General features: G+C 38.1%; 1 protein-coding gene and 1 long non-coding RNA gene across 3 annotated transcripts in view; one reads left to right on the top strand and one right to left on the bottom strand.

The window, feature by feature from the left end:
- Positions 1-22,549, bottom strand: part of ntrk3a (neurotrophic tyrosine kinase, receptor, type 3a) — a 219,456-nt gene extending 196,907 nt beyond the window's left edge. For both annotated transcript variants that reach the window (XM_056250806.1, XM_056250807.1), the window contains exon 1: positions 21,966-22,549. In XM_056250806.1, coding sequence (XP_056106781.1) covers positions 21,966-22,210 — 245 coding nt within the window. In that variant the 5' untranslated portion in view covers positions 22,211-22,549. The remainder of the gene's footprint in view (positions 1-21,965) is intronic.
- LOC130085194 (uncharacterized) overlaps positions 1-25,265 on the top strand; it is a 239,956-nt gene that overhangs the window by 6,407 nt on the left and 208,284 nt on the right. The window lies entirely within an intron of this gene.

The following is a 25,265-nucleotide window of genomic DNA, read 5'->3' on the forward strand; positions in this document are numbered from 1 at the left end:
CCCGATAAACAGCAATCTTTGTGTGTAGATGTAAATTGGTATTGCTGAACACTCTTTTACTCTGTCTCCCAAATGAAGATGCAGCCTTGCTTGATCCTGTGTTGAATATCTTGATCCATGCTACAATCACTAGATAAATAACTGACATACACACACTATATGTTGTTTTAGTCCAGGTAAAATTGCCTAAAAGGCTCTTTTCTTTTCCAAAAGACAAACACTATGATTTTAAACAAACAAAAAACAATACTGACTTGTCTGACTGCGTTACAACCCCCCTAAACTATGGCTTCTTCCAGTTTCCTGATCAACTGCTGCACTTTCAGCGTCAAACACTTACATTCCATTGAACAAGGATCAAAACACACTGATTACTTTCCCCGCACATAAATACACACACACACACTAAACCCTGGCAATGCAATCACCCTTGTTAGTGGCCACTGCAGAGATATGGCATGCATTTCAGCCTAAGACATTCTTTTCTACACACAGCTCCAGAAAGCAGAATGAAAAATTGCATTTCATAAACTCAATCTGCCCTGTTATTGCTTTATGGCGTGTGCACTAAATCGTCTATTATGTGGATCTTAAGGTGGCACATAAATTCCATACATTACAGCGTGTTATTTTAGATTAGGGTGACTGCAATAACGCATCCTCAGGGCTGACGGAGACAACACGTTTCTCATTTCCCATCTTTTATCAACATGTGGCTCTACGAGAAAGACACACAAGATTTAATTCTCCTGAATGGAGACACAGGCCCAATATTGTCTGTTCACATTATGTAAAACATGTCTAAGTGATCGACATCGGAAAGATATTATTATGATCAGAACATATCTAGGTCCTGATTCGACAGGAAAATAAAAAGCTGGAGCATGAAAGCGGTCAGAGCACAGTCTGCACTTTTTCTTATGTAATATCTTTCGTGATTGGCCAGATCTGCATTCTATGCCCCTTTCTTTGTTCTTTCAGCGTGGGCATCGTCTTTCTTCTCTTTCCACACAGTCGTCTCATTGTTGGGTCTTGGGTGGAGTTGTTTGGAGGGGGGTTTGAACTGAGGGGGATTCCAGCTCTTTAAACTAGATTAAGCTGTAGCCTACTGACGACATTCTCTGAAGACTCTGTAAACATGGGATAATTGTAACGGCCGCAAAAACCCAGTCACAGAGACACAGAGAAAACATAAATAAAAGGAGTAGAGTACGGATTTGGGATTAGGGGACCAGTGAGCCGTGTGAGGGTTTGTTGATAAAAGCCGTACGTCTGTGTGAAACAGAGAACTTGTACACACTCACTCAATGGTAATGTTTGTGTTGCAGGCCAAATGGTGTACATGATCTGTGCTTTTCTGTTGTTATTTAGCGACTACCTTATGATAAATATGCCAGGAGTCTGTTTTAGTCAAGTGCCACATCTCATTGAAAACAAGTTTTCTGACATGGCCACTTGACTTGTAGGCTACTCACTGTACAGTATGTGGTGTCGTGGACTGAAGCCTGAACAAAGCTGGAACTGGATAGTAGCTCAAGTTGCAATATTTATTTGCGCATGACCATGATAATTGATTGATTTAACGATCTGACATTATTATCGAGTATGTCCCTCACTTTACAAAAACACAGCCATTGAGTGCGCGCATACACTACGTGATGTAGCCTAGTAAATTAGATTAGACTAGCGCGCGTGCAGATTTAGAGTGAACACTTTTACTGCGTGATTTAGTCTATTAAAATGCATTTGGAATGCTCCCAGATTCAAGATAAGGGGCAAAAATGGCCCTGTATGTCTTATATATTTATATAATTTAATATATTTAACCAATATTACACAAAGAGCGCCGTTTTTTCCTCCAAATATAAACATGATTACAAATGTGACATTGATTTTATACAACGTAGCCTACAGTTTAATAAACAAGTTCATATAAAGTGACTTACATTTTAGACATCAAATCGCCTGTTTTGCTTTCTATAAAGTCCACAGCAGAAACACACGACGGTGTATCTTTACTGAATGAATCTTTGAACGAATCAGCTGAATCAATGATTCAATGACTCACTCATTAAGACTGTAAAATGCTTTGTTCCTGAGTGAATCAGCCGTTTGAATGAATCGGTTGAATCTCAATGACTCACTTATTAAAAGTGACTTGCTGCCACCTCCTGGCGGGTTTAATTTTACATTTAAAGTATCTTTTCATTCTTTAAATCATTTCAAATAACAGTATTTAACGTTTTATATTTTCAACATTTCAAAACATCATTTATGCATCTTTAACTGCTCTTCACTGATTAACTTCAATAAAGGTTGATCTAGTTATAGAGTTATACATTGGATTTCCAGGTACAGAAATTGTAATCTAATCCTAGTTTAAACCTATACATGAAAAACCCGAAAAGAACCTTATGTTTGTTCTGTTGTATTTATTTGCTCATAATTTGATTATGTGTTCCTATTTTATTACTTACTGTTTAAATTAGTTAATCTAGTAGCCTAGCTTTTGATGTCATAACCTTATATATATATTATACATGTATCAAAAATAACGAAAACAATATTAGGCTTATTTTATAGGCCCATTTTCTTTTACTTTATTATTTTTGTGTTGTGAGGCCAGTGAAAAAGTTGGCAGGGCAAGTAAAAATTTGAACCATTGGCCCGACCAAGCCAGAAGAAAAATCCTTACCATTGAGCCCTGCTGCAGTATGCAAATTTGCAATATCAACCATGATTTTTTTAATCTTGATCCATTAGATCTGACTCCAAAATGTTAAGACATTATATAAAATGGCTTTAAAATGATAGATGCCAATCTCTGAATTGGACGCAACATTGGTCATGTGACGAGCACACTACGGTTTGAAAAGTTTATAATATAAAAGATATAAAATAATTCAAGATATAAAGATATAAAAAAATATATTAAATAATTTATAATTGTGGAATAATGCCTTTGAATAAAGTCTTCTTTGAAATGTGTGTGTGTATATAGTCATTATTGCTAATTCTAGGTCCTGCCAACTGGCTCCCTCAGCCCTCGTAGAGTCGCAGTTCTTCAAGTCCACTATTTGGTATTAAATCCTGATTCTGGAGTGGCTATTCGGATCACAATCTCAACCTGGGCTTCATTCTCCTCTCCGAATGTGACGAGATAGAGCACAACACCATGCCCTGTCAATAGCACTCACCAGAAATAACTTTATGAATAATGCAACACAGGGTCTGCCCTCTCCTAGCGCAAAGGCACCCACGAGAGAGAGGGCTTTGACTCTTCTCTTTACCACTGGGGTGCACATACATATACACACACATACTATACTAGACATACCTTGGGACATAAAGCAGCAACAAAAGGCAGAAGACACACGCAGAACCATGAGTCTACACCACCACCACATGTATAGTTCTCTCTACATGCCCACTAGCACGCGCTCTTCAATTATTCCACAGACAGCTGTGAAATCATCATGAGCCGCTCCGCCCCTGACATCTCCTCGCAGAGCAGCTACACAAGGAACTGCTCTCTCTCCATCTTCCTAACTAATTCTGAAAGGTAAAAGAAGAGATAAGACGGGCAGGGAGCACATCAGGGATCCGCCATCAAACCCCATGTGTTCTTCACCCGCTGATGGGAAATAAAGCAAGCAGGCTTTCTGGCAGACGGATCTTCTAATTTTAAGGAATTCAATTAGGTGGGATAGACAGATATGGGGTCGGACTTAAAGACGTGATCCAGGGGCTCGACTCATTCTAAAGGGTATTCGTAACAAGTGGGGGGTGGTACGTCTTTCGGCAAAGAAAATTAAGGAAGGATACATGCTCAATCCCTGAATTCATCCACTCTTGAGAGATGATTGTTGAAATCTGTCATCTTTCTTTCTCGCAGTCTCTCACTGTCGACAGATCTGCAATTAAAGCTTTGGAACAAGAGACTCCATCAGCAAAGGCTTTATAATTTAAGCAAGAAACGGCTAAGTCCTTACAGACAGAGACACAAAAGTCTGGCATTCAGAAGTTCAGAACAAACGTCAATCAACAATTCCAGCATTTCTTTATGTTGCTTATGGTGCGTTCATGTGGGGAAAAATCATATTTATAAGGCGAATGAACATGAACATCGCCAAAAAGTCATAAATATGAGTGGGAAAGCTTCTGAGAATACATGGCAGTATGAAATTCATGCAGTGGGAAATTTGTTGAAAAGAAAGAAATTGCTATCTTCTCTTACAAAAATTAACCATGGTTTTACTACAAATAAAAAATAAAATAAAAACATGGTTAATATAGAAAAAAACACAAATTAACCATGGTTTTGCTACACTAACTAGAGTTCAACCATGGCATTTGTAGTAAAACTGTGGTTATACAAGTGGTAATCAATCCGCCAAAAAGAGAGGGTTACTACACTTTTACTATAATAAAACCATGGTATTCATAAGGGTAATATTATAAAAGTATGTAAAATAAACGATCATATTGTACAATTAGAATTATATATTATGATTCGGATACATAATGATCCAGTTTACAGCACCTTCAAACTGTAAATTGAGTAACAACAAAAAAAGTAACACACCAGAGAAAAAACCCCGCTCCTCGCACCAAAGTAATTTGAATGCACCTGACACCATTATTATGACTTTCCAACTTGTAAATACAATCTTCAATGCACCATCATTTGACTGTACACTTTGCAACCTAGCATAGCACAGCATAGACTACATTAGCTTCTCACGCTAAAGTAGTTCAACTGCAGTCAAGCTAATTTTAAAATACTTTTGTAGTTTCTTTTTGTCATGCTACACTCTTACTTGCTGAAACATAGCGTACACAGGAACACCTATAGTAGACTGATTTGAAAATAGCTGAGCTGCAGTGGCGCTGCTTAGAAATGCAGATGAGTTAGCAGGGGCGCTAATTTTCAGTTGGTTACTCTGCAACACTGGAATAGGCCTATGCTTTTATTGACGCTAATTACTTGCAGTATGTGTGGTAAAAAATATCTACATCATTAAACTGAAAAAAATACTTTAGGAAAACAACTTTTAAATTGATGTTTATGCTAGCAAAATGTACTACAGTTAGCTACTAGCATACATTTTTCCAAACAAGTTGAAAACTCCACCACACAGCCAATTCAGACGATTTCATCAGTCATGTCAATCACAGTGCAATTTTCTACACAACACTGAAACAATTACTAACCCTAACCTCGGTGAAGTGATAGTCGCTAGCATTACTGTTAGTTGCAATTACTGCGCGATTGATTTGACCAATTAAATCGTCAGCGGGGTGGGATTTGACATAACTAGTTTGGGAAGCATAAAAACAAAACCACACACAGTTACTACTGTAACTCGCATAAACAACAGCTTCAAAAAACACTTTCCGACGGCATTTGAACATTTCCCAGCCTGGTTAGATGGCAAGGATCTGACCACATCAAAAGCTATTTCCAAGCAACAGCAAATGTCTAAATGGTTTTACGTTCCCGCAGGAAATGCTGGAAGCTCTGATATACCACCGCACAGAATGTGTCAAACACATCCGCACTGCCTGTGGCCGGTAAAGATAAACCAAACCTATTTCCATTGTTGTTAGTCTTCTTATTACTCCTCACCAATATTGGCAAATCAAATGTAATACTCCCCATAATTGCTCAGACCTACCAGGGTATTAAATGTTCAGTCTTTTTATATGTTCTATTAGGTTTTATTCTTTGGGCTTGAAATATTTAAAAAGTCACTTAAATCAAATTCCAATTACCAATCTAAAACATCCCATTGGGTGACATGGTTGTAATTATTTAGGGAAAAGTAACGGTGGTGAGCTCTCCAAGTTTCCAAAGCAATTATGAATTAATTAAAACAAGATATCCTCATAAATTAGTGATGAATGTACGTGAACTACATCTCCTTTGTTGATGTTCTTTGCTCATATCAATTTTCAAGCTTTAATTATAGCAAATTACAGTCATATAATTGCACGTTTTTACTTAAAAGCATGACCTGCCGAGGCCAATTGTGCTCGTCAGATAAAAATACACTAGAGGTTTTAAAATGAGCCACCCTGCAATCCATGCTAACAATATAAAGACCTGAATAGAAAGGAATTACGTGTAAAGCAGTCTCCTTATTCTCTCTCTCTCTCTCTCTATTCGTAGGTGTCTTAGCTTGATGAAAGCTATGCGAGACAGGAAAGTATCTGATGTGCTGGAAAGAATACAAAGCAAGGTAATAAAACACTAGCATGAGAAGGGAAAAAAAGAAGAAAAAAAATCAATGAACCTTACGAAATCGCTACAAACACAAATTTCGATCTGAAGCAAGAGTCAAACCCAAAATTCCTTTCCCAATCTATTACTCAGTAGCAACCCAAATGAAACCGTATATATATATATATATATATATATATATCATGACAACTCTCAGAATAGTTTTAGCATGTTGGACGTGGAGGGTTTCAGAGGAAATTGGCTTTAGGGGTCTGGATTTTAATAAAATATGGTGGAAAAAAAGTCGATTTGTATTAAGACCATTTTCAAGTGATCGTCTCCGATTTATTTAAAAGTGTAAATAACAGGATGTACAAGTTGTGGCCCATGATATATCCCATGTCTCAAGAAGTTTAAACTTCACATTTACCGTTCTTGAAAAGTTCAAACGGGTTAAATATCCATCCTCAATGCGAACAGAGTTTAGGTTGAGCATGGATAATTCTGTTAAATGTCAGAGCGACATGCGCCAGGCAGCGAAGGAACTCCATGTTCCCTCTGTGGGTTGATGTTACTGTTTTACAACGTTTGCTGGATTTTGATACCAGCACCGTGGGCCGGTGGATGGAGGATGAAGGGAGTTTGACGGGGGTGGAGAGCTATTTATGAATGCGCAGGACATGCATCGCCTGTGCGCTCATTAAAACTCCTCTCACGGTGGAGGAGGAATACGGCCCACACCCTCTGCGAGGCTTTCCTCCGCTGCAGTCTAGGCCAGAATTCACAAACCAAACACGACTGAGAGCCCTGATCCAGGATCAGGCTGTCCCTTATTGTGCGTATAAGTAAATAAAACCATTCCAAAGATGGTCAAGCTATGAACTAGCGCTGTACGATTCTGGTTAAATTGAGAATCACATATTTTTACTTTCAAACTGAGATCACGATTCTCCCACGATTCTGAACAGACAACTAAACAAAAGTATTAACCAGAGGTTCTGACAAAATGTTAATCGCTGCAGTCTATTTAAAATGTGCAGCTAATCTGAATAAATTACTTAAAAATCTGTTTGAATGAATGACTGGATGAATCAGGGTTTTTGAACAAATCTCTTGAATGAATGATTCAATGACATACATTTTTAAGTCACTTGTCGCCACCTGGTGGCGTAACAATATAATCTGTACAATCGTTATTTGAAGTGTCATGTTACCTTCAAAAGGTGATTTACTCTATTTTGATCGCTACTGTTTACTTTTATCTCAGTACTTCTGTGATAATATGCACATTTGTAACACGGAAATAACGAAACTGTGTGGTTGAAAAGCTGTTGCATACCTATACTGAACATGACAACTGCTCTCTCTGGCTCAACCCAGATTTGAATGTTTGTCAAAGGTTTAACAGACAAGCGAAGCATTGTCATTTAGGAATGAGATTGTGTGGGATGCTTGAATCGAGATCGCAAATCTTTTAACGATTATTTGAGCAGCTCTGAAATGAACTATGATTTTATATAAACAACTACTCCAAATCTTTGGTCAATCATGTTGAGGAAAGGCAGTGAAAAAAGCCTCTGAATGACAGATGGAAAACACAGATTTGCCATTAAAACCAGGTGCTGGAATCATGTTTCAATCTTTTTCAGTTATAGGAAATTTAAAAGATCTTCAGCGGCAGCTGGGTAATTAGGCCTGTAGATCTTGGCCACTCTCCACTGCTCGCCACAAACTGATTCTCATAAATGAGATCGCCAGGTCAGAGCACCTGTTAGACAGATTGAAAACTTTTCGTTATCAAAGAAAACAGCTTGGCAACATCTTTTCAACAGCAGGACACCGGCTCAGGCCTCCAACACATGGACAGGAAAATGACCACTTGAATCTGAAATGATAATGGCCATGACTACGAATCTACAGTCTTGACTGTTTTTCTTCTTTTCTACGCAGCAGGCATAAATACTTATTTTCTACACAATTATATGACATTAGCCAATTAATTAGGAGTGTTTGCTAACAAGCTTTACTATTACGAATACTTTGGGTTATTATTACACTTCAAATCATCTGACTTGTTGGAGATGTTGTGTGTTATTTTTTGTTTGTTTTTCAAAGTGATCTGAATCTCAATATTTAACTTTGCAGATTATAAAAAGGGAAGGGGGGAAAAACTTAACACAGAGTAAATGTGCGGTCATATTACTGAAATTTCAAAAGTATATTGAATAGGCTAGCTATGTATGAAGCACAGTCAATTTTAAACCAAGCAGCTTTCAGCTTTCTGTTGGACAATGTGGCAAATTAGTGTGAGCAATTGAACCTGTTGCCAAATCTGTGTGGGGAAATATTGCGTGGATGCCTATTGAAATGATTGGGTTTCGCCAGAGGAAATTTGCTAAAAATGACACCTGAGACTTACAGTATTACATCTTGTAAAAATGGGCATAATAGGTCCCCTTTAAATTAAATGCGAATGAAACCTCCACATTATCATTTTTACAATCCCCTTCAAGTTTAAGATTTACCACACTTTGGTTGGGTTATCTAAGAATAAGCCTGATGCAAGCTTGGGGGAAGAGGCCATCCATTTATCCCATCGACTTGGATCCGAAACAAGTTTTCAAGACACCATCACAATGACCTTATAGACTCAGCCACATGCAGTTGAGGAGTAGCATTTCATTACACAGAGAAATGCCCGAGATAGGAGGCAAAATCCCACTTAGCCTTTCATCACAGAAAAGCTCCCCTGGAATCCTAAACAGACCCCAAAAAAACAATGTGCTCTCAAGGCAACAGAGATACGCAGCTAAACCCAACCTGCATCCGCCTGGCGCAGGTGCCCTCTAAGACACTCAATCCGATTCTTGACGCCCACTCTTGTTTTCCTATCGTTGTGGCTACCTGTGAATAGCAATGAGTATCAGAGAGAACTAGGACCCTCTAGCAGCATGGAAGCCCTTAGCCTTGTGTTTACACCTCTTATAAGGCCTCTTTAGCTTCAGAACGTCTGTCAAAGTTAAAATGTGTTGAGTCTGCCTGCACGGGCTTACTTGATAAACTCTACAGGTGTAAAGAGCTTAGAGAGATTTAAAACATGGTGGAGGAAGTGCTGAGGATCTTCAGATACGTTTAAAGGGGTTGTTGATTATGATTTCACTTTTCTAACTTTAGTTAGTGTGTAATGTGGCTGATTGACCATAAACAACATCTGCAAAGTTACAACACTCAAAAGTTCAAAGCAAAGGGAGATATTTACTTTTGCAGAAATTTCTTTTTAAGGACTACAACTAATGGCTGGTAGGGACTACAATGAGCTTCTTCACATTTAGTGACATCACTAACCCTAAAATGTACATAAACCTCGCCCCTGGAAACACAATTTGTAGATTATCATGACAGAATATGCTAATCAATGACTAGAAGATAGTTAACTCCACATCAGCTACATAAATTCGTCAACTAACCATTCAGAAATGTCCTGTTGCTTTCTACCTGTTGTCACTTCTTCTTAAATATCTCCATCTTTGTCCGACTCAGGTTTGAACATAAAAGGCTAAAAGTTTTTGAAATTTTCAGTGTGTGTCTGTGTGAGGTAATCGGAGCTGCTAACAGAGGAGCTCTTGAAGCTCCGCCAGTGTTGCCAACTATTTTCAAAGGAAAGTAGCTAAGGCCTTCCCTAAAAGTCGCTAAATGTCGCTAGATGACGTCATACGTCAATTAGCATATTAATGACGTCATCGCGTCGTACTTTCGTTCTGTCAGCCTAGTGCATTTTCTCTTTAAATTAATGCTCTATTAGTCTATTTAATATAATATAGCCGAATGTCAAATAAAGAATGTCATTTCCTTTTTTTTGTTGTTGTCAGACAATAGAACGAGTAGCTATAATATATATGATTACATTTTGTAAAGGCCTATGTGAAACATTATCTGAATTGAGAGAGTTAGGGAACCGGATGAACTAATCTCTGTGATAGTGAGTGTTACAAGTAATAAGCACAAGAAAAGAAATAAAATGAAAATGGTCAAACTAAATTCTTTAAAGAAAAGCAGATCTGTGATAAGTCAGTGGAAAAACACTGCTCATTCGCGTCTGTCAGCGTCCGTGCGCTCCTCTCAGCCATTCACTGAACAGGGGAGACGCAGCTAGAGAGAGTGACGACAGGGAGAAAGAAGACCTCGCGCTCGCAGGACAGGACTGGCAACATTTGGAGGTTACTGAGGTTTGTCCAAAAAGTCGCTAAAATTGTCGCTAGGCGCTTTTTTGGAAAAATGTCGCTAAAGGGGTCTGAAAAGTCGCTAAAAATAGTGACAAAGGCGCTAAGTTGGCAACACTGAGCTCCGCCCTCTGTGCCGGGAGCAGCAGCTCATTTGCATTTAAAGGGACACACACACAAACGGCGCGTTTTTGCTCACCCTCAAAAAGTGACAATTTTAACATGCTATAAAACATATCTGTGGGGTATTTTGAGCTAACACTTCACATACACACTCTGAGGACATCAGAGACTTATTTTACATCTTGTGAAAAGGGCATTATAGGACCGCTTTAATGACACTGGAGGGGAAAAAACAGTGCACCTATATAATGTTATGTTAAAAAGTTTGGGATTGGTAGGTTTTCAATGTTTTGAAAGAAGTCTCTTATCAAAAATATAAATATAAAATGTAAAAAATATATAGTCAAAAAAAAAAAAAAAAGAAAAAAGTAGACTCAAGTATCCAGACCTTTAATAACCAGCACCTTAAATTAGCCAAGAAACGACCACTTAGGGTGCTTTCACACTTGGTTCGATCGCCTGGTCTGAACCAGAGTTGCTCAGGTTTCTGATGGCAGCGTTCACACTTATTCAAATGAACAGCACTAACAGAGCAATCACACTAGAGATTGTTTTAAACCAATCCCAGTTTTTAATACATCTTCTATCTTTCAAAGATTAAATAACCTTGAAAACTTAAAAGCGCTTACTACATAAACAGGGTACCTTGTGTTACACAACTTGTAGTACAAGAGGACTGATTACATAAACTCACTCCTGGATGTTGTGCATTAGCCAGCCAATCAGATTAGAGTTAACCAGACTGAGAAGGGACTGTGGGCGTGCAGTCAGAGACTAATTCTGTCTTTCAATGCGGTCAAGTGCTATCTGATGAGATCTCATCAACGCAAATGCATGTTACTATCAGGTGTAAAGGGTCTGGTATTCTTTCTTTCAAAATGAAAAAGAAAATACCTGGTATGAAAGTCCTTTGTAAAGGCAGGCAAGCATGAAAACTGCAGGGTATGCGGTTAAAGATGCCGCTACTGCCTACCTGTGGACGCCTCTCATCTGCTCTCGGCCAGCTATAGCAGGGAAATAAACTGCTGCGGATCATCCACACTGTTCTACAGTCTATCAGGCGCTTCATTAGCCATGCAATGAATAAAAGATCAGCGGCAAGGAGGAGGGATAAAAAAAAATAATGAAGGCGAGGATGGGAGAGCAAGACAAGAAGAATAAGAGAAAATGAAAACGAAGGAAATCTAAAACAGCAGCGGACGAAATTACCTCCAATATGTCCATGATTGAAGCCCAAAGCTCCCTTCCTTTGTATTTTCCGCTATCTATAGTGGTGAATATGTTAGATTGGAATGTCACTGTCACTGTTATTCCATTACTTTCAGCCCAATCAATAAAAATTCTATTAAATTAGGGGGAAAAATCGCTGTGATGTGCTTGTGTATCATTAACTTTCATCATCGACAGTGGCTAAAAATGGCCTCACTGGCACACAAAAAGAGCTGCAAAAATGGTCCATTTACAATTCTCCTAGTCATAAAGAGATGGAACTTTATTTTTCTGTCTTCTAAAGAGGCAAGGAGGTAAAAGGCTTTATCATGTGCTGAAAGGAGAGAGTGATCAATATTTTATCGTAGTACAGTCACTACGAAACCTCTCTGGATGTCAGGACGATGGCATTAAGACGGAAAAGTTCCATCATATTAAACCAGCCTCTCGCAAATAATAAATTATAAATAAAATAAAGTACAAGCTTCATGACCTGCTTACCCAAAATATCTACAAACCTACATTTAGCAACAGCCATGTGACCTTGAGATCTCTTGCTGTCATTTTTACAACCGAGTGCATTCAGCTAAATTTAGGGAGCGATTACCCATCAAACACGCAAACAGAAGTGTTCACAGTGTGGGGTCTGACAAAAGCGTTGTGTAACTTATTTGTAGGAGCAGCAGGAGGGGGGGATGGCATGTACATATTTTTGCACCACACTGTTTCGACGCAACAGCGGCAATCATTTTGCCTCAACTTCCTATTTAGTGTCACATATAGCCAGAAGCTAGAACTACATTCTTGTGAATTGCACTGATAAACTTGCTCATGTCTTATCAGGACTTTGTTTAATACAATAACAAGAGAAAAATATATGACACTGTACATTTAGTGCCTAAGATGTAGCGAATGTTATTAAGGTGATTTGTTTATTATTATTATTAGAATAAAAAAATAAAAAAATATTGTTATATATTTATATATAAGATTATTTATGATATAAAGATATAAATATCTTTATTTATGTATACTACTGCTATTACTACTATAATACTACTACTAATAATAATAATAACTATCATAATACTACTACTAATAATAATAACTATCATAATAATAAACAAATATTTATTTATTTATTTATTTGTTATTTAGTTTATTTAAGTCCTTCTCCATTTCAAATACAAATATAACTAAACTAGCCAAAAACGCTTAATTTCAGAAAACCAAAAAGATTAATACGGGTCCACTGGTGTCACTATATGCAGGTCCATTCACGAGATCTCCCACTTTGGATGACTTCCGTCAACCCCACATAACAAAAACTGGCCATTTCAATTTTACGGAATGAATCTCCGATCGATACCACACGGTAACCGCTGCTCCATTTCAATGACACGCTGGAATTATTTATGACTGAAGGCAGCCACCCAATACAACATGTAAAATGGAAAAACTCAAGCAAACCCGTTATTGGGACAGTCTCCCGATAACATAGCATATGTCACACATTCATATCTGCATCCACACCATGAGGGTCTTTGAGGTTAGGCCGTTCTCTATTGATCTTTCTGCCATTATGGTTATCATAAAGAGGGCCTCCAGACACATTATGAACATCAGGGGTCACACAAATGGACACTTCCCATTACTTTATTAGGGACATAGCGGGTCAGTCCATACAGCGCGCCCCGAGATCCATCATGTGCTCATTCAAAATCCATAATTTGCACATTAGCAAGAGCTTTGCATACTTTCAGCTGTTTTCGTGAGTTATTAAAAGGGTGTTGTATCTAAAATATTATTGAAAATAATAATGTACATGACATGCTCATTCATGCGTGTGCTTATGTCACCAATATATCATAGCGTAATGATAAACAAAAAGCTTTTTAAGCTCTGAAGGTCAAAGAATAGGTCATAAAAAGAGCTTTTAATAATAATGCATGCTATCACTGGCAAAGTTTCCTAGGTTAAGAATGTCAAACATGACCATTTCTGAACAGACAGGCAGCAGTTTTCTTTTGATCCGACACCCAAGGCTCTCGAAATTGCCAAATTGCACCTGTGCTTTGTGTAAATAAATAGACAGTAAATGAAAGGGAGACTTTGTTTCAACTTCACAAAGCCCATAACTAGCAAACAAGAGTGAAAGTTTTTTTTTTTTTTATCATTGAAAAGGCCTTTAAGCTAATAAGCCTGTCTTCCAAATAGTTTTCAAACAGCAGTAGTTTTGTTATGCATGAGGTCAGTTTGATTTTCTTGCAAAGAAGACAGAGCTAACAATTACTAAACCTAAAGCAATAGAAGAGAAGAGGCAATGCTGATGCTATTGGATTTTATACGCCTCTTCGAAGATGTCTAGCTTCTAGTTGTTAAATCACGTAAAATGAGCCTCAGGTAATTAGGATAAAAGAAATAAGATAGCTGATTTCCAAATCAATGGGTGCTTGTCGTTTAACCATCCCTCGCCCTTTTTTTAATATCCGTTTTGTTAAGAATGACTGCAAATCCTGTAGCCTGGGGGATCAGAAAGTGCAATGTTGTATATGCATATAATAATAATAATAATAAACTATTTTATAAATAAAAATTACAATTACAATTGAAATTGAAATTAATCTAGTATTGTCCCTTAAATTGAAGATATTCACCCTTTTATAAATTAATAAATGTTGAAATTAAACTACCATTTGAATTTTAAATTATTTAAATTTTCCTCTGACCAAATACAAATCCAGTGGATGGAAATTAAAGATATTATTATTAACCATAAAAGATATTATTATTAACCCTTAAAGATATTATTATAAACCCTTAAAGATCGGACGGACGGAAGGACAGATAGACAGATAGATAGATAGATAGATAGATAGATAGATAGATAGATAGATAGATAGATAGATAGATAGATAGATAGATAGATAGATAGATAGATAGATAGATAGATAGATAGATAGATAGATAGATAGATAGACAGACAGACAGACAGACAGACAGACAGACAGACAGACAGACGGATTCCTTTGACCTCAAAGAAATTGTTAACCTAAAGAAAAGAAAAGAAAAGAAAAGAAAAAGAAAAAGAAAAAGAAAAAGAAAAAGAAAAGAAAAAGAAAAGAAAAAGAAAAGAAAAGAAAAGAAAAAGAAAAGAAAAAAAAAGAAAAAGAAAAAGAAAAAGAAAAAGAAAAAGAAAAAGAAAAAGAAAAAGAAAAGAACAGTACAAATTGAATCTATAAAAATCCACAATATTCAGTTTCTGAAACGCTGAGATACTCTGACATGTTCATGTGACGTCTACAAACCCAATGAATATATTCCATGAATTTCACAAAGCCCACAGTAATTTCCATAGCTATCCCTATCTCCATGACCTTTCCCACACGGATACTACAACCAGGGCATGAGACCATAAAAAAAAAGGCTGATGCGGAATAGATTCCATTGCATTTCCTTAGATACGCCACTCTGATAATAACCCTCCTCACCTCTCTCAGCCTCTCCCAGCACAACATATGCCATGGATGATTTCACAGCTTCGAACATGGTTTCCAGCAGCCACTGCCAGACAGACTGTGCTGAAATGAGCTGGCCTTGCACATAACCACACCTGCCAGAACAAAAGGCACCTTAGGAGTCACAGATCGGGAAGCATAAGAAACCCAAAAACTGAGTATTGATGATCCACAAATGCTGAAAAAGCAACAAACGTTCCCTTCTCGGTTCCTGCTCAAGGAAGAAAGTTAAGGAGTGTCACATAACCTCTCGTCACATGAGGAGTGTAATTATGAATCCATTTGTGCCCTGAAGCTATTGTTTGATTACCTGAAAGCATCAATCAAGCAGGCAGGCGAGAGAAGTAAAACGAAGAGAAAAAACACACATCCTTCTTGCGCACAGCGACGAGCACAACACATCAGTATACAGTAGACGGCGTTTGAATTTCCATTAAAATGTTCTTCAATGAGCAACCTATTTTTCATACCTTTTCCATCTATCAGCAGGTACGTGACATTGCTGATGGCTTTTATGGGTGCCGATTTGCAACGGGCACTTTACACCAGAAATCGTTTTCAAAGTAATTGAGCTTCGGAGATCTTTGCAAAGTACCGCCATTTAGATTTCGGGGAGTCATTTTCAACTAGGCCTATCTGAGACTGTTGCTAATCCACTCTTTTTTAATCACACATGAAATTAGGCTCTCAGACGCTGGTCTATAGACACAGAAACCCTTGGCATGGCTAAATGGAGACTGAATGGTCAATCGACAATAGCGAGTGTGCTGTGCTTCTTGTTTTCTAGTGCTAGATAAATTCCCCCGTTCCATTCCCAACACTGCACTCAGAATTATTAATAAATCTCAGCTTTTGAGGTGTGAAAATCATCTGTTTTTAAAGGAGACCGATTACGCCTTTTTACATGTTCAACTTTCTATTAGTGTGTAATGTTGCTGTTTGAGCATGAAAAATGTCTGCAAAGTTACAAAGTCACTCCAAAGAGAGTTATTCTCTATATCAGCACTGTTTCGGAACTCCCTGAAACGGCTTAATTGTAGTCTTGAGTTTTCTTCCAGGAATGTTCAAATCACAATATTCCTTATTTAAATAATTCCCACCCAAGGCACAAGCAAAAAAGGGGCGGGGTCTGGCTGAGTTGCGTTAGCGGTGTTGTGGTACCGTTATGGTAAGGGGTGTGACATTTCTGAAACACGCTCAAAGCAGTTGACCAATCATAGCACACCTGTCCATCCGACCAATCAGAGCACACTGCGCTTTTCAGAAGGAGGGGCTTCATAGAGACAGGAACTAAACAGGGGTGCGTTTCCCGTACAACGACGTAGGCCCTGTCCCAAATGGCGCACTTCATGCGGACTTTCGGTCTCGTGGACTTAAATTGCACGTGCTCGCCGAGTCTACGAGTCCGTAGGCCGTCCCATTTAGCATTTTAACGCTCCGAAGTGTGCTCAGCAGCGCCCACTTTCTACCCTTGAAGCGGTCTTCCGCGAAGCCCGCATAGATGCAGGCTCCACGCACTTTAACTACCTAGGAATCCTTGCGAAAGGCCAATCAGACAACGGATGGGAGGAGATTTCGCTCACGGACAATTGTTAACATGGCTGAGAAGAAAATATTTAAGTGTAATTATCATTACGGTTTTTATGACAAGTTTATACAAACATTATGATCATCGACCAGTGGTTGATGTCTCAAACAGGCTAATAATAGCGAGCTGAATAATACGATCGCATTATGATTCATTAAATAAATAGAACAGAATGTCAGGGCTTTACTGAGTCATATGTAAACACAACAACAATAGGCAGCATATTTCCCCGAACCTGTAGCTCCTGTCCATAACAACAATCAGACCATCTTCCTGTTTCCGGCGTGACGATCGAGTCTGTCCCAAAAATACCTCTCAATGCGGACTCGCGCTAAGGGCCCTATAGGTCTGCACTACATGACGTCACCGAAGTGTGGACTCTGAGGAAGTCCACAAGTCCGGAGTGTGCCATTTGGGACAGGGCCGTACAGTTCCTCACTCCTTAACTACCATAGTACGATGCATCAATGAAGAAATCAACAAGCTAGTCACGACTGTTTCCCTAAACCCTTTTGTCGCAACTTGGTCATTCAACCACGTTGGTTAATGATGTCACGCAGGTGGTGGAGTAATAATGAATCTGTCTGAGATCAAATTAATGTTAGATGTTTTGATATAAATTACGGACATGGCATCTAAGGACTATTTCTCAGTTTTCTCAGTTATTTTGCTTTATTTCCAGATTCAATCTAGGCTGATTCATACGTACTAGAGCACGTTCACACATGCGCACTCTTCAAAAACGGTGCTTTAAATCTCTTGACAAACTAAAAGACGCAAAAGACATTTGTATGTATTCTAAATAAAAGATACATTGCACTGAATGTCAGCTTGCTTATTTTGCTCAAGATAAGGATTTATTGAATCCACATGTCATCCAAACAAGAAACTATGCTTCTATCTAACCACAGGCCGAGAGCTGTCGTTCCAACCCAACACATTCTCATCCCAAGGCGTCATCTAACTGACACTTTTGACCATGCGTCAACATGCCGACGCACATGGTACCCCTTAAGCGTCAATATGAGACGCTCATCCTCGGGCGTCATCTAACTGACGCTTTTGACCATGCGTCTAAATCCGACGCACATGGCACCCTTTAGCGTCAGTTAGATGACGCTTCCGTTATGGGTAGGTTTAGGTCTGGGGTAGGGTTAGGGTTAGACCACTAGGAGGCGCGTCTCATATTGACGCTTAAGGGGTATCATGTGCGTCGGCATGTTGACGCATGGTCAAAAGCGTCAGTTAAATGACGCCTTGGGATACACAACTTTGCGATGCTGTTCGCGAATGTTTGTTAGAACGATGGTTTCAGGAAACACATATTTGTTTAACTATGCTGATAACGACGAAACTTGCGACTATAGTTGGCTAACGATGCTTTCGGGAAACGCATCCCAGAGCGTTACTGACAGACTGGAAAGAGAGATGATGCAACCATGTAAAATATGTAAAAAAAACAACGTGTTTTTTGAACATTCACGAAAAAAAACTATTCTAGCAGACCTTAAAAACTAAATCAATACTTTGTAAAAGCGCATAATAGGTCCCTATTAAAAATACTAAGCAATTATAAATGCAATGATAAAGTAGCAGTCTAGTTGCTTTGTTATTGTCTTCATAAGCATTTTTTTGCTGTAGCATAAAGAGTTAAAATAAGAGGGATCTGGTATGTTGTTCATATTCTGGCCATGCATTATGACATTCCATTAGCAAAATAAAAGAATAGTGCTGCTAATACAGAAATACCATTATTGAGAGTACAAAAAAAAAAGACAATTAGCGTAATGGATAGGCTTGATGCAAACAAATGATCAACACTAAAGGGTCCTCGATTACTCTGATGCACAACAAAACAGAAGACTACAGCAAAGCTGGGGGGGAAAGGACAATATTGTAAAAGCTGCGAGCACATGCGAGCATGACAATCTCTACTTTAGGTTATTCTCTCTCAGAATTCAAAAACCCACTCAAAAATGTGCAAAAGTGCAAAAATGGATGGACCTCAACCAGCTGTGATGCCAACAAATACGAATCCACATTAGTTACAGTGGCCCCCAAAAATAATTACAAAACATCTTTTGGTGGACGTATGAAATCAGTTTCCCCTCAAGTGTCATACCAGAATCTAAACAGTTGTTTAAACTTAAACTTAAAAGTTAACACCTCTATTTGTGAAATGTGTTACATCTTTCCAAAAAATAAATGCAGCTTGCTTTTATATTATACATGTAACACAATGATTTTCATACCTGTTTAAGTGTAGTTTAGGTTTCCAAAATCTTTTTTGGGGCCACTGTAAAATCTAAAAAGTAGTAATATTCTAAACACTAGATGCTTAATAATAATACACATGCGTTTAGCCACTGCTAAATGAAAAAGCACCTGTATTAAAGCTACACTACCACAACAAAACCAAATTAACTTTTGTTTAAGCTGTAGTCTCTGTATGCAGGAAGATTTTATTGTTTGCATATAATTAAATAATTTCTGTCCTGGAGTTTTCTGCATTGCACAAATCCTGGTGGTAATGCTATATAAGCACTTTTCAATAAGTAGAAGATGCCGGGGATAGTTGTCACACTTTTTAGTCTAGTGAATATTTCCTAAAAAGTTAGTTCATTTCTGTATAGATATACAAGTAAAAGTTTAGCTAAAATAGCTATTGAATTGTAAGAAATGAATGTTTCTTCAACAACGATGTATTAAATCATTCAAAATTGACAGTAAAGACTTTAAAGAGTATCTCAAGAGTATCTAGACTATCTCAAATAAATGATGTTCCTTTGAACTTTTTATCCATTAAAGAATCCTGAAAAAAGGTATAATGGTTTCCACAAAAATATTAAGCAGTTGAATGATGAAAATACTATGTTTTCAACATTTATAATAGGAAATATTTCCAGTAAAATCAGCATATTACAATGATTTATGTGACACTGAAGCTTTGTCATCCCAGGAATAAATTACATTTGATGTATTTTTGACCAAATAAATGCATTAGCCTATAGTATTACGGGCAATTGAACTGCTTTCAAGCTAAATTTAAACATTTAAACAATTGTGAAGTACATGAAATGGCAAAAAAAAGTCAAATTTTAAAGTATATATATATATATATATATATATATATATATATATATATATATAGGGGGGAGGGGGGGGGGGGGGGGGACATTAATAGATATAAAAACCTGTCCTGACTTGATATTTATGTACAATTTTACATTTCTTTTAACTCAAAAGCTAAATGCAATGCTTGTATCAACTTCCCCATGTAACAACTTGCCCCGGTTGTTCTCCTCTAAATGCCCTCGAACTTCAGAAAGGTTTCAGTTGGCCTTTCTTTAGCTGTAATAGAAACATTAAAGCTAGTTGGCCTGATGGAGCATCACCATAATTTGTAAATTGGTCAAGGTCGAGCGAATACAATAAAAGTGGGTTGATGACTCGTCAGGGAATGCCAAATAAAAACGTAGGCCTCTTTTTCAGGAAAGCTCTCAATCCTGCTCCTGAAGTACCCCGCATCACATTTTGGATGTTGGACATTTTGATTTATATCATGAATTCATTAGTAGAGGCTCCAAGACCAGAACTGGGTGTCAAATAAGAAAAACCTCCGAAATGTGCTGTGCAAGACAGGAAACTGAGTTACAGGAGCTGTCCAGCATCCGGGGGTGCTGAACTCTCTACACAAAAGGAAATCTTTAAAGCAAACAACTAGTCTAAAGCAAACAAGCGAGAAAGGACAGGCACACTTTCGAGACATGTTCCCTGATCGGTGCACGCTGGCTTTCCAGTTTAGATGTTGGAAAAGGTTACCACTATCCCCTCTAGTGGTCTTACAAAGTGACTGGAGACGGGGCTGTAAAAACGTCTCCCTGAGAAACTGTTGAGCTCATACATCAGTTTGCACTACTTACACTATTATGCAGTTCGCCTGATAGAATGCGATGGGAAAACAGTGAATCCGTCACAAAGCGCTATAGTGTTGTCATGGCATCCCTTTGTAGGCAATTCCCAACAAAGAATCAATCATCAATCGGGTTTTTGTTCCACCAAAATGCACTCTTCTGTTCTCAGTGCTGCACTAGCATTGAAATGATGTCAAAGGGAACACGATCGGTCTTGCTTTTTGCACATTTGTAGCCTTAAATGATTGCTATTGCATAATGAAAACATCATCCAGACTGGTGTCATGTCCAGGAGAACCAGTGCTGAACCACAAGATGGCCCATACGAGAAAAACTTTGAGAGAGAGAGAATTGATGTCTTAATATGGCAAAACTAATAGCTTTTCAAATGCAAAATGTCATTATTTGGCATCCAAAGCCGGTTGAAGACAACAACGTTAATGTTTTCTTTGCTCCAGGCGTTATTATTTATTTGCTCGGATCAGTTGAGGGCCATTACGCAGCTCTCTTATTTATCCAAAAACCATCAGAGACCAAAAAGACCATCATATAGCTATCACAGCATTAATGTTTCTGTCTTATATTTCTTATTCGACTTGCCATGCACTGAAACATCAGCCTAGAAATTAGTGCAAAAATGAGATGTGATTTTAAAATCTCGATGCACTTATTGATGTACACTGGTATGTGACTTCAAACTCATGCAAACCTTTTTTCCTCCCTCTCTCTCTCTAAATCTCTCTTTAATAGCACAATGCACCTTTCACGAAGCTCACGAATGTGACAAAATTCCTTTAGGGATTCCTGTCTTGAATACAAAGCAGCCTCAATAAAGACTCCTCTCTGTGAAGCCAAAAAAACAGATGCATTTAAGCTCAGATGTAGCAATTAATTGTCCCCAATGCACTTGGGGAATTTTTAGCATGGACAGTATACTTTGTGTAAATGGAGTAGCAAATATCCAACAACTGATTTTAATATGGACATTCAATTCATGCATAATCAATCTTCTATATCCATTTAAGATCGTTTTAAGCTACTGCCCGTCATCAAAACCCTTCTAATCATCCCACACACCAACACAAAGCCTGGAGTGAGTGGGAGGCTGAGAGTTGATCTCAATGCACACATGGACTCAACATGTGATGGACACTTGTGCGCTTGACTTACATGGAGGAGATGTTCTCAAACAGGTCCGGGAGGCTGTTAGTGGTATTCCCATCGCTCACGGTGTCCTGTAGTGCCAAGAGGGGAAGGAAATTCCCTTGGTAAGACTTATTGCAAAAGATGTCAGTGGTAGAACAAGTGCAGGTCGGTGGGCAGTCCAGCATGGAGCTCATGTAATTTTGGAAGATGCTGAGGAGAAACAGGATCCTCCACCAGCAAACGCGAGGTGGGATGGAGAATAAATCCATGTTTCCAGGTGTTTCCCTTAATGTTTTAGCTCCTTGAGGGGGGTTAGTGTTCAACGGGAACAGAATCGAAAGCGCTCCGGGTATCCGTACAGTGATGCGAGAGCGCGCGCGGGTGCGTGGATGAGAGTAAAGGTATGTTAGATCAATGAGATCGCAATAATGTCCCCAAGAAAAGAGGGGGGAAATACTCCGTCAATGTAGAAAGGGCTCAAAAATCAACGGTCCCAGTCTGTCCTCCTCTACGGGCTGCATGGTACAAGCTTCCCCGTCTCCACGGTGCTGTTTGTCGCGCAGTTCCAGGTTGTTGGAGCTCCGGCTTGAAGACTAAAGCGTCAGAGCGCAGTCGAGAGAGAGAGAGAGAGAGAGAGAGAGAGAGAGAGAGAGAGAGAGAGAGAGAGAGAGAGAGAGAGAGAGAGAGAGAGAGAGAGGTCCATGATCCGAGCATCAAGTCCCACCTACTGGGCAGATTAAAAACTGACGCACCTGCATAACGGCAAAAGCGATCAAATTGGCACTGGAAAATAACGCATTTTGAAACAGGCAAAACACTGCTACCAAACACAGTGTTTGCACCTCGTCTACAAAGCAATAAATATAACCATTTTTGACAAATACTGGTGCCCAAGATTATAAAAACGGTCAAATTTTGGGAAAAACAAGTTCTTAACATATAATCTACGCATTTATATCCTACTATTTTCTACTGTACAAAATAAAAATATATACCTTCTGACTAAAATCTGCTGTCATGTAAAATAAGTAGGCATAATACTTTCCTTGCACCGAATATACAAGCGTACACAACTTCAGGGTATATTTACTGTATATTAAACTATTTTACTGATTTTGTGACTGCCTTATAAAAAAAAAAAGGTCAGGGTGTGTGATGTTAAAATAAAATTGCAATTTCACCAAAATAAATAAATCTGTAACTCCTTACAATAAGTCTTCTTACTCTCCAAATAATATTATATTATATATTACACAACAGATTATTAGTTAATTTACACGGAATGCATTGAGCTCTTGTCATGTATATTATTTTAGAAACTGGGGGCAAATTCTAATCGGAAGTGAGCATCCCTATGCCCTATTCACTCCGAAGGGCAGACCAACACCAATAAATTAAATAACTTCCTTGAAGTGACCATTGCATGTTCCCTTCGCTAACAGCGGACCTGTGAAAAGGCCCTTCGTAAAAGGGATTCAGTTGTTCGCTTCGTTTGGAGCGCTCCTTCCCGAAGTGCCCTTCAAGGGTGCAAAAAAGCCGCTTTGGAATGTGCTGTGGGGCTAGTTGTCATAAAAGGAGGTTGGCACAAGGACTAAATCTCAATAACACACACAGGGTTTGAGTCATAAGCCCAATTAATGCATTTCTGCTGTTTCAAGAACTTTTTTCTAACGCATTTTATTGCCATCAAATAGGATAAATACATTTAAAAAAATTGTTTTACACACACACAGATTTTTTTTTTTTTTTACATGTAGGCCTGTTTTAAAGTCTTGGCTACAAAAAGTATATGCAAACCCATTCTAGGAAATACTGAAGTTTCCAATACATTAATTTGCCTTCATGAACTATTGATCGGTACATTTTTGATAACAAAATTTGATGAACTGTTAACAAAACATTTGTTTGTGAGCAGCAACCAATGGTAGAATTTGGGATTTTATAAACACAAACTCCTTAAACTAAATGAGAAAAACAGCCCTTTGGGGTCACAATCATGAACTCTAGTTGTTCTGCTGGGGAATCAGGTTTTTCCTCAACTGTAAGATGATCTCTGATGCTCCTGCTCTTTGAACTCTGAGTGGTTCAAAGTCAAAGTGTCCTGCCCCACCAGAACCTCACACAATTAATGTACAACCAGCCATCTGCACATTCAATACTAAATCACCACCACAGTGGGGCTGACGTCTTCATGTACTGGTGCAGCAAGTTCTCTTGTTACTTAAGCAGAGAGTTTTGGAGTCCAGAAAACAAGAACTATGAAGACATCAGTTCCCTGTAGGCCACACTAAGTATGCCAACGTTGTGTCTACACTCCTATCCACACCTGGGCATTTCTAAATCAGTACAGGTGTATTTGAAGACCTACCAAACAAGGAAAAACCAACATGCAAGAGACATCTCAAACATATGGTTCTTTAGGGTATTTTGGACTTCATCCATCCTGAGAGTATCTGTGATTAACTGTATGGTCTGCGGGCAGGATGAAATAATTTACGTTACACTGCTTGGAGATCAAATAAAATCAAATAAACAGTATACAGTTGTTCACCATGCTGATAGTAAACTCATATCTTACGAGTGCATGCATGAGTCCATAACAATTTATAGAGTGGGAAAACTGTTTATAGATATGTAAGCCCATAGATGTAGGTCAACATATAATGGTGTATCTGAGGGATAATAAATATAAACACAGAGAGACGGACTAATTTATTGTATGGCTTCTTAACAATATATTTTTTATTTGGTTGCCAGAACTTGTTACAGGTATTAAGGGATGACGTTTTGTGATAACGTCATTCAGTTATATAAATGTAATACACTATTGTTACTGATCATACCACATTTTATACAAAGAAAGGTCACACAATGACATTCATCAAAAGTGGCCCCACCAGCAACTGTTAAAGGCTGAAATAAATCAGATAAACAAACACACAACAGATAAACACAACACCAGTGCAATACAACAATAAAACAATGCAAATGAGTTAACTAACTAAATAAACACATCAATGCACATAAGTAATATAATAACTAATTTAAATAAAATATAAACAAATTACATTGTTTAAGCAGGAACTTCTAAGAATGTCCATTGTCCAATAAATTTCCCCATACATTATAAGACAAAAAAATATAGAAATAAATCTTAAAATCATAAAAACATCTTTATAAATTAATGTGAGTTTCAACAAAGTATAAAGTAACCCATTCTTTCTTTACACTACAAATAAACATAGTTCCGGCTAATAGGTCCTTTACATAAAATATGTAAGCAAACACAGTATTACCGCATGGCACAAGCCTCTGCTGATCCTG

This window comes from Rhinichthys klamathensis, unplaced genomic scaffold, assembly GCF_029890125.1.
Source record: "Rhinichthys klamathensis goyatoka isolate OS25496 unplaced genomic scaffold, OSU_Roscu_1.1 h1tg000076l_1, whole genome shotgun sequence".
In the NCBI taxonomy this organism is placed as follows: Eukaryota; Metazoa; Chordata; class Actinopteri; order Cypriniformes; family Leuciscidae; genus Rhinichthys; species Rhinichthys klamathensis.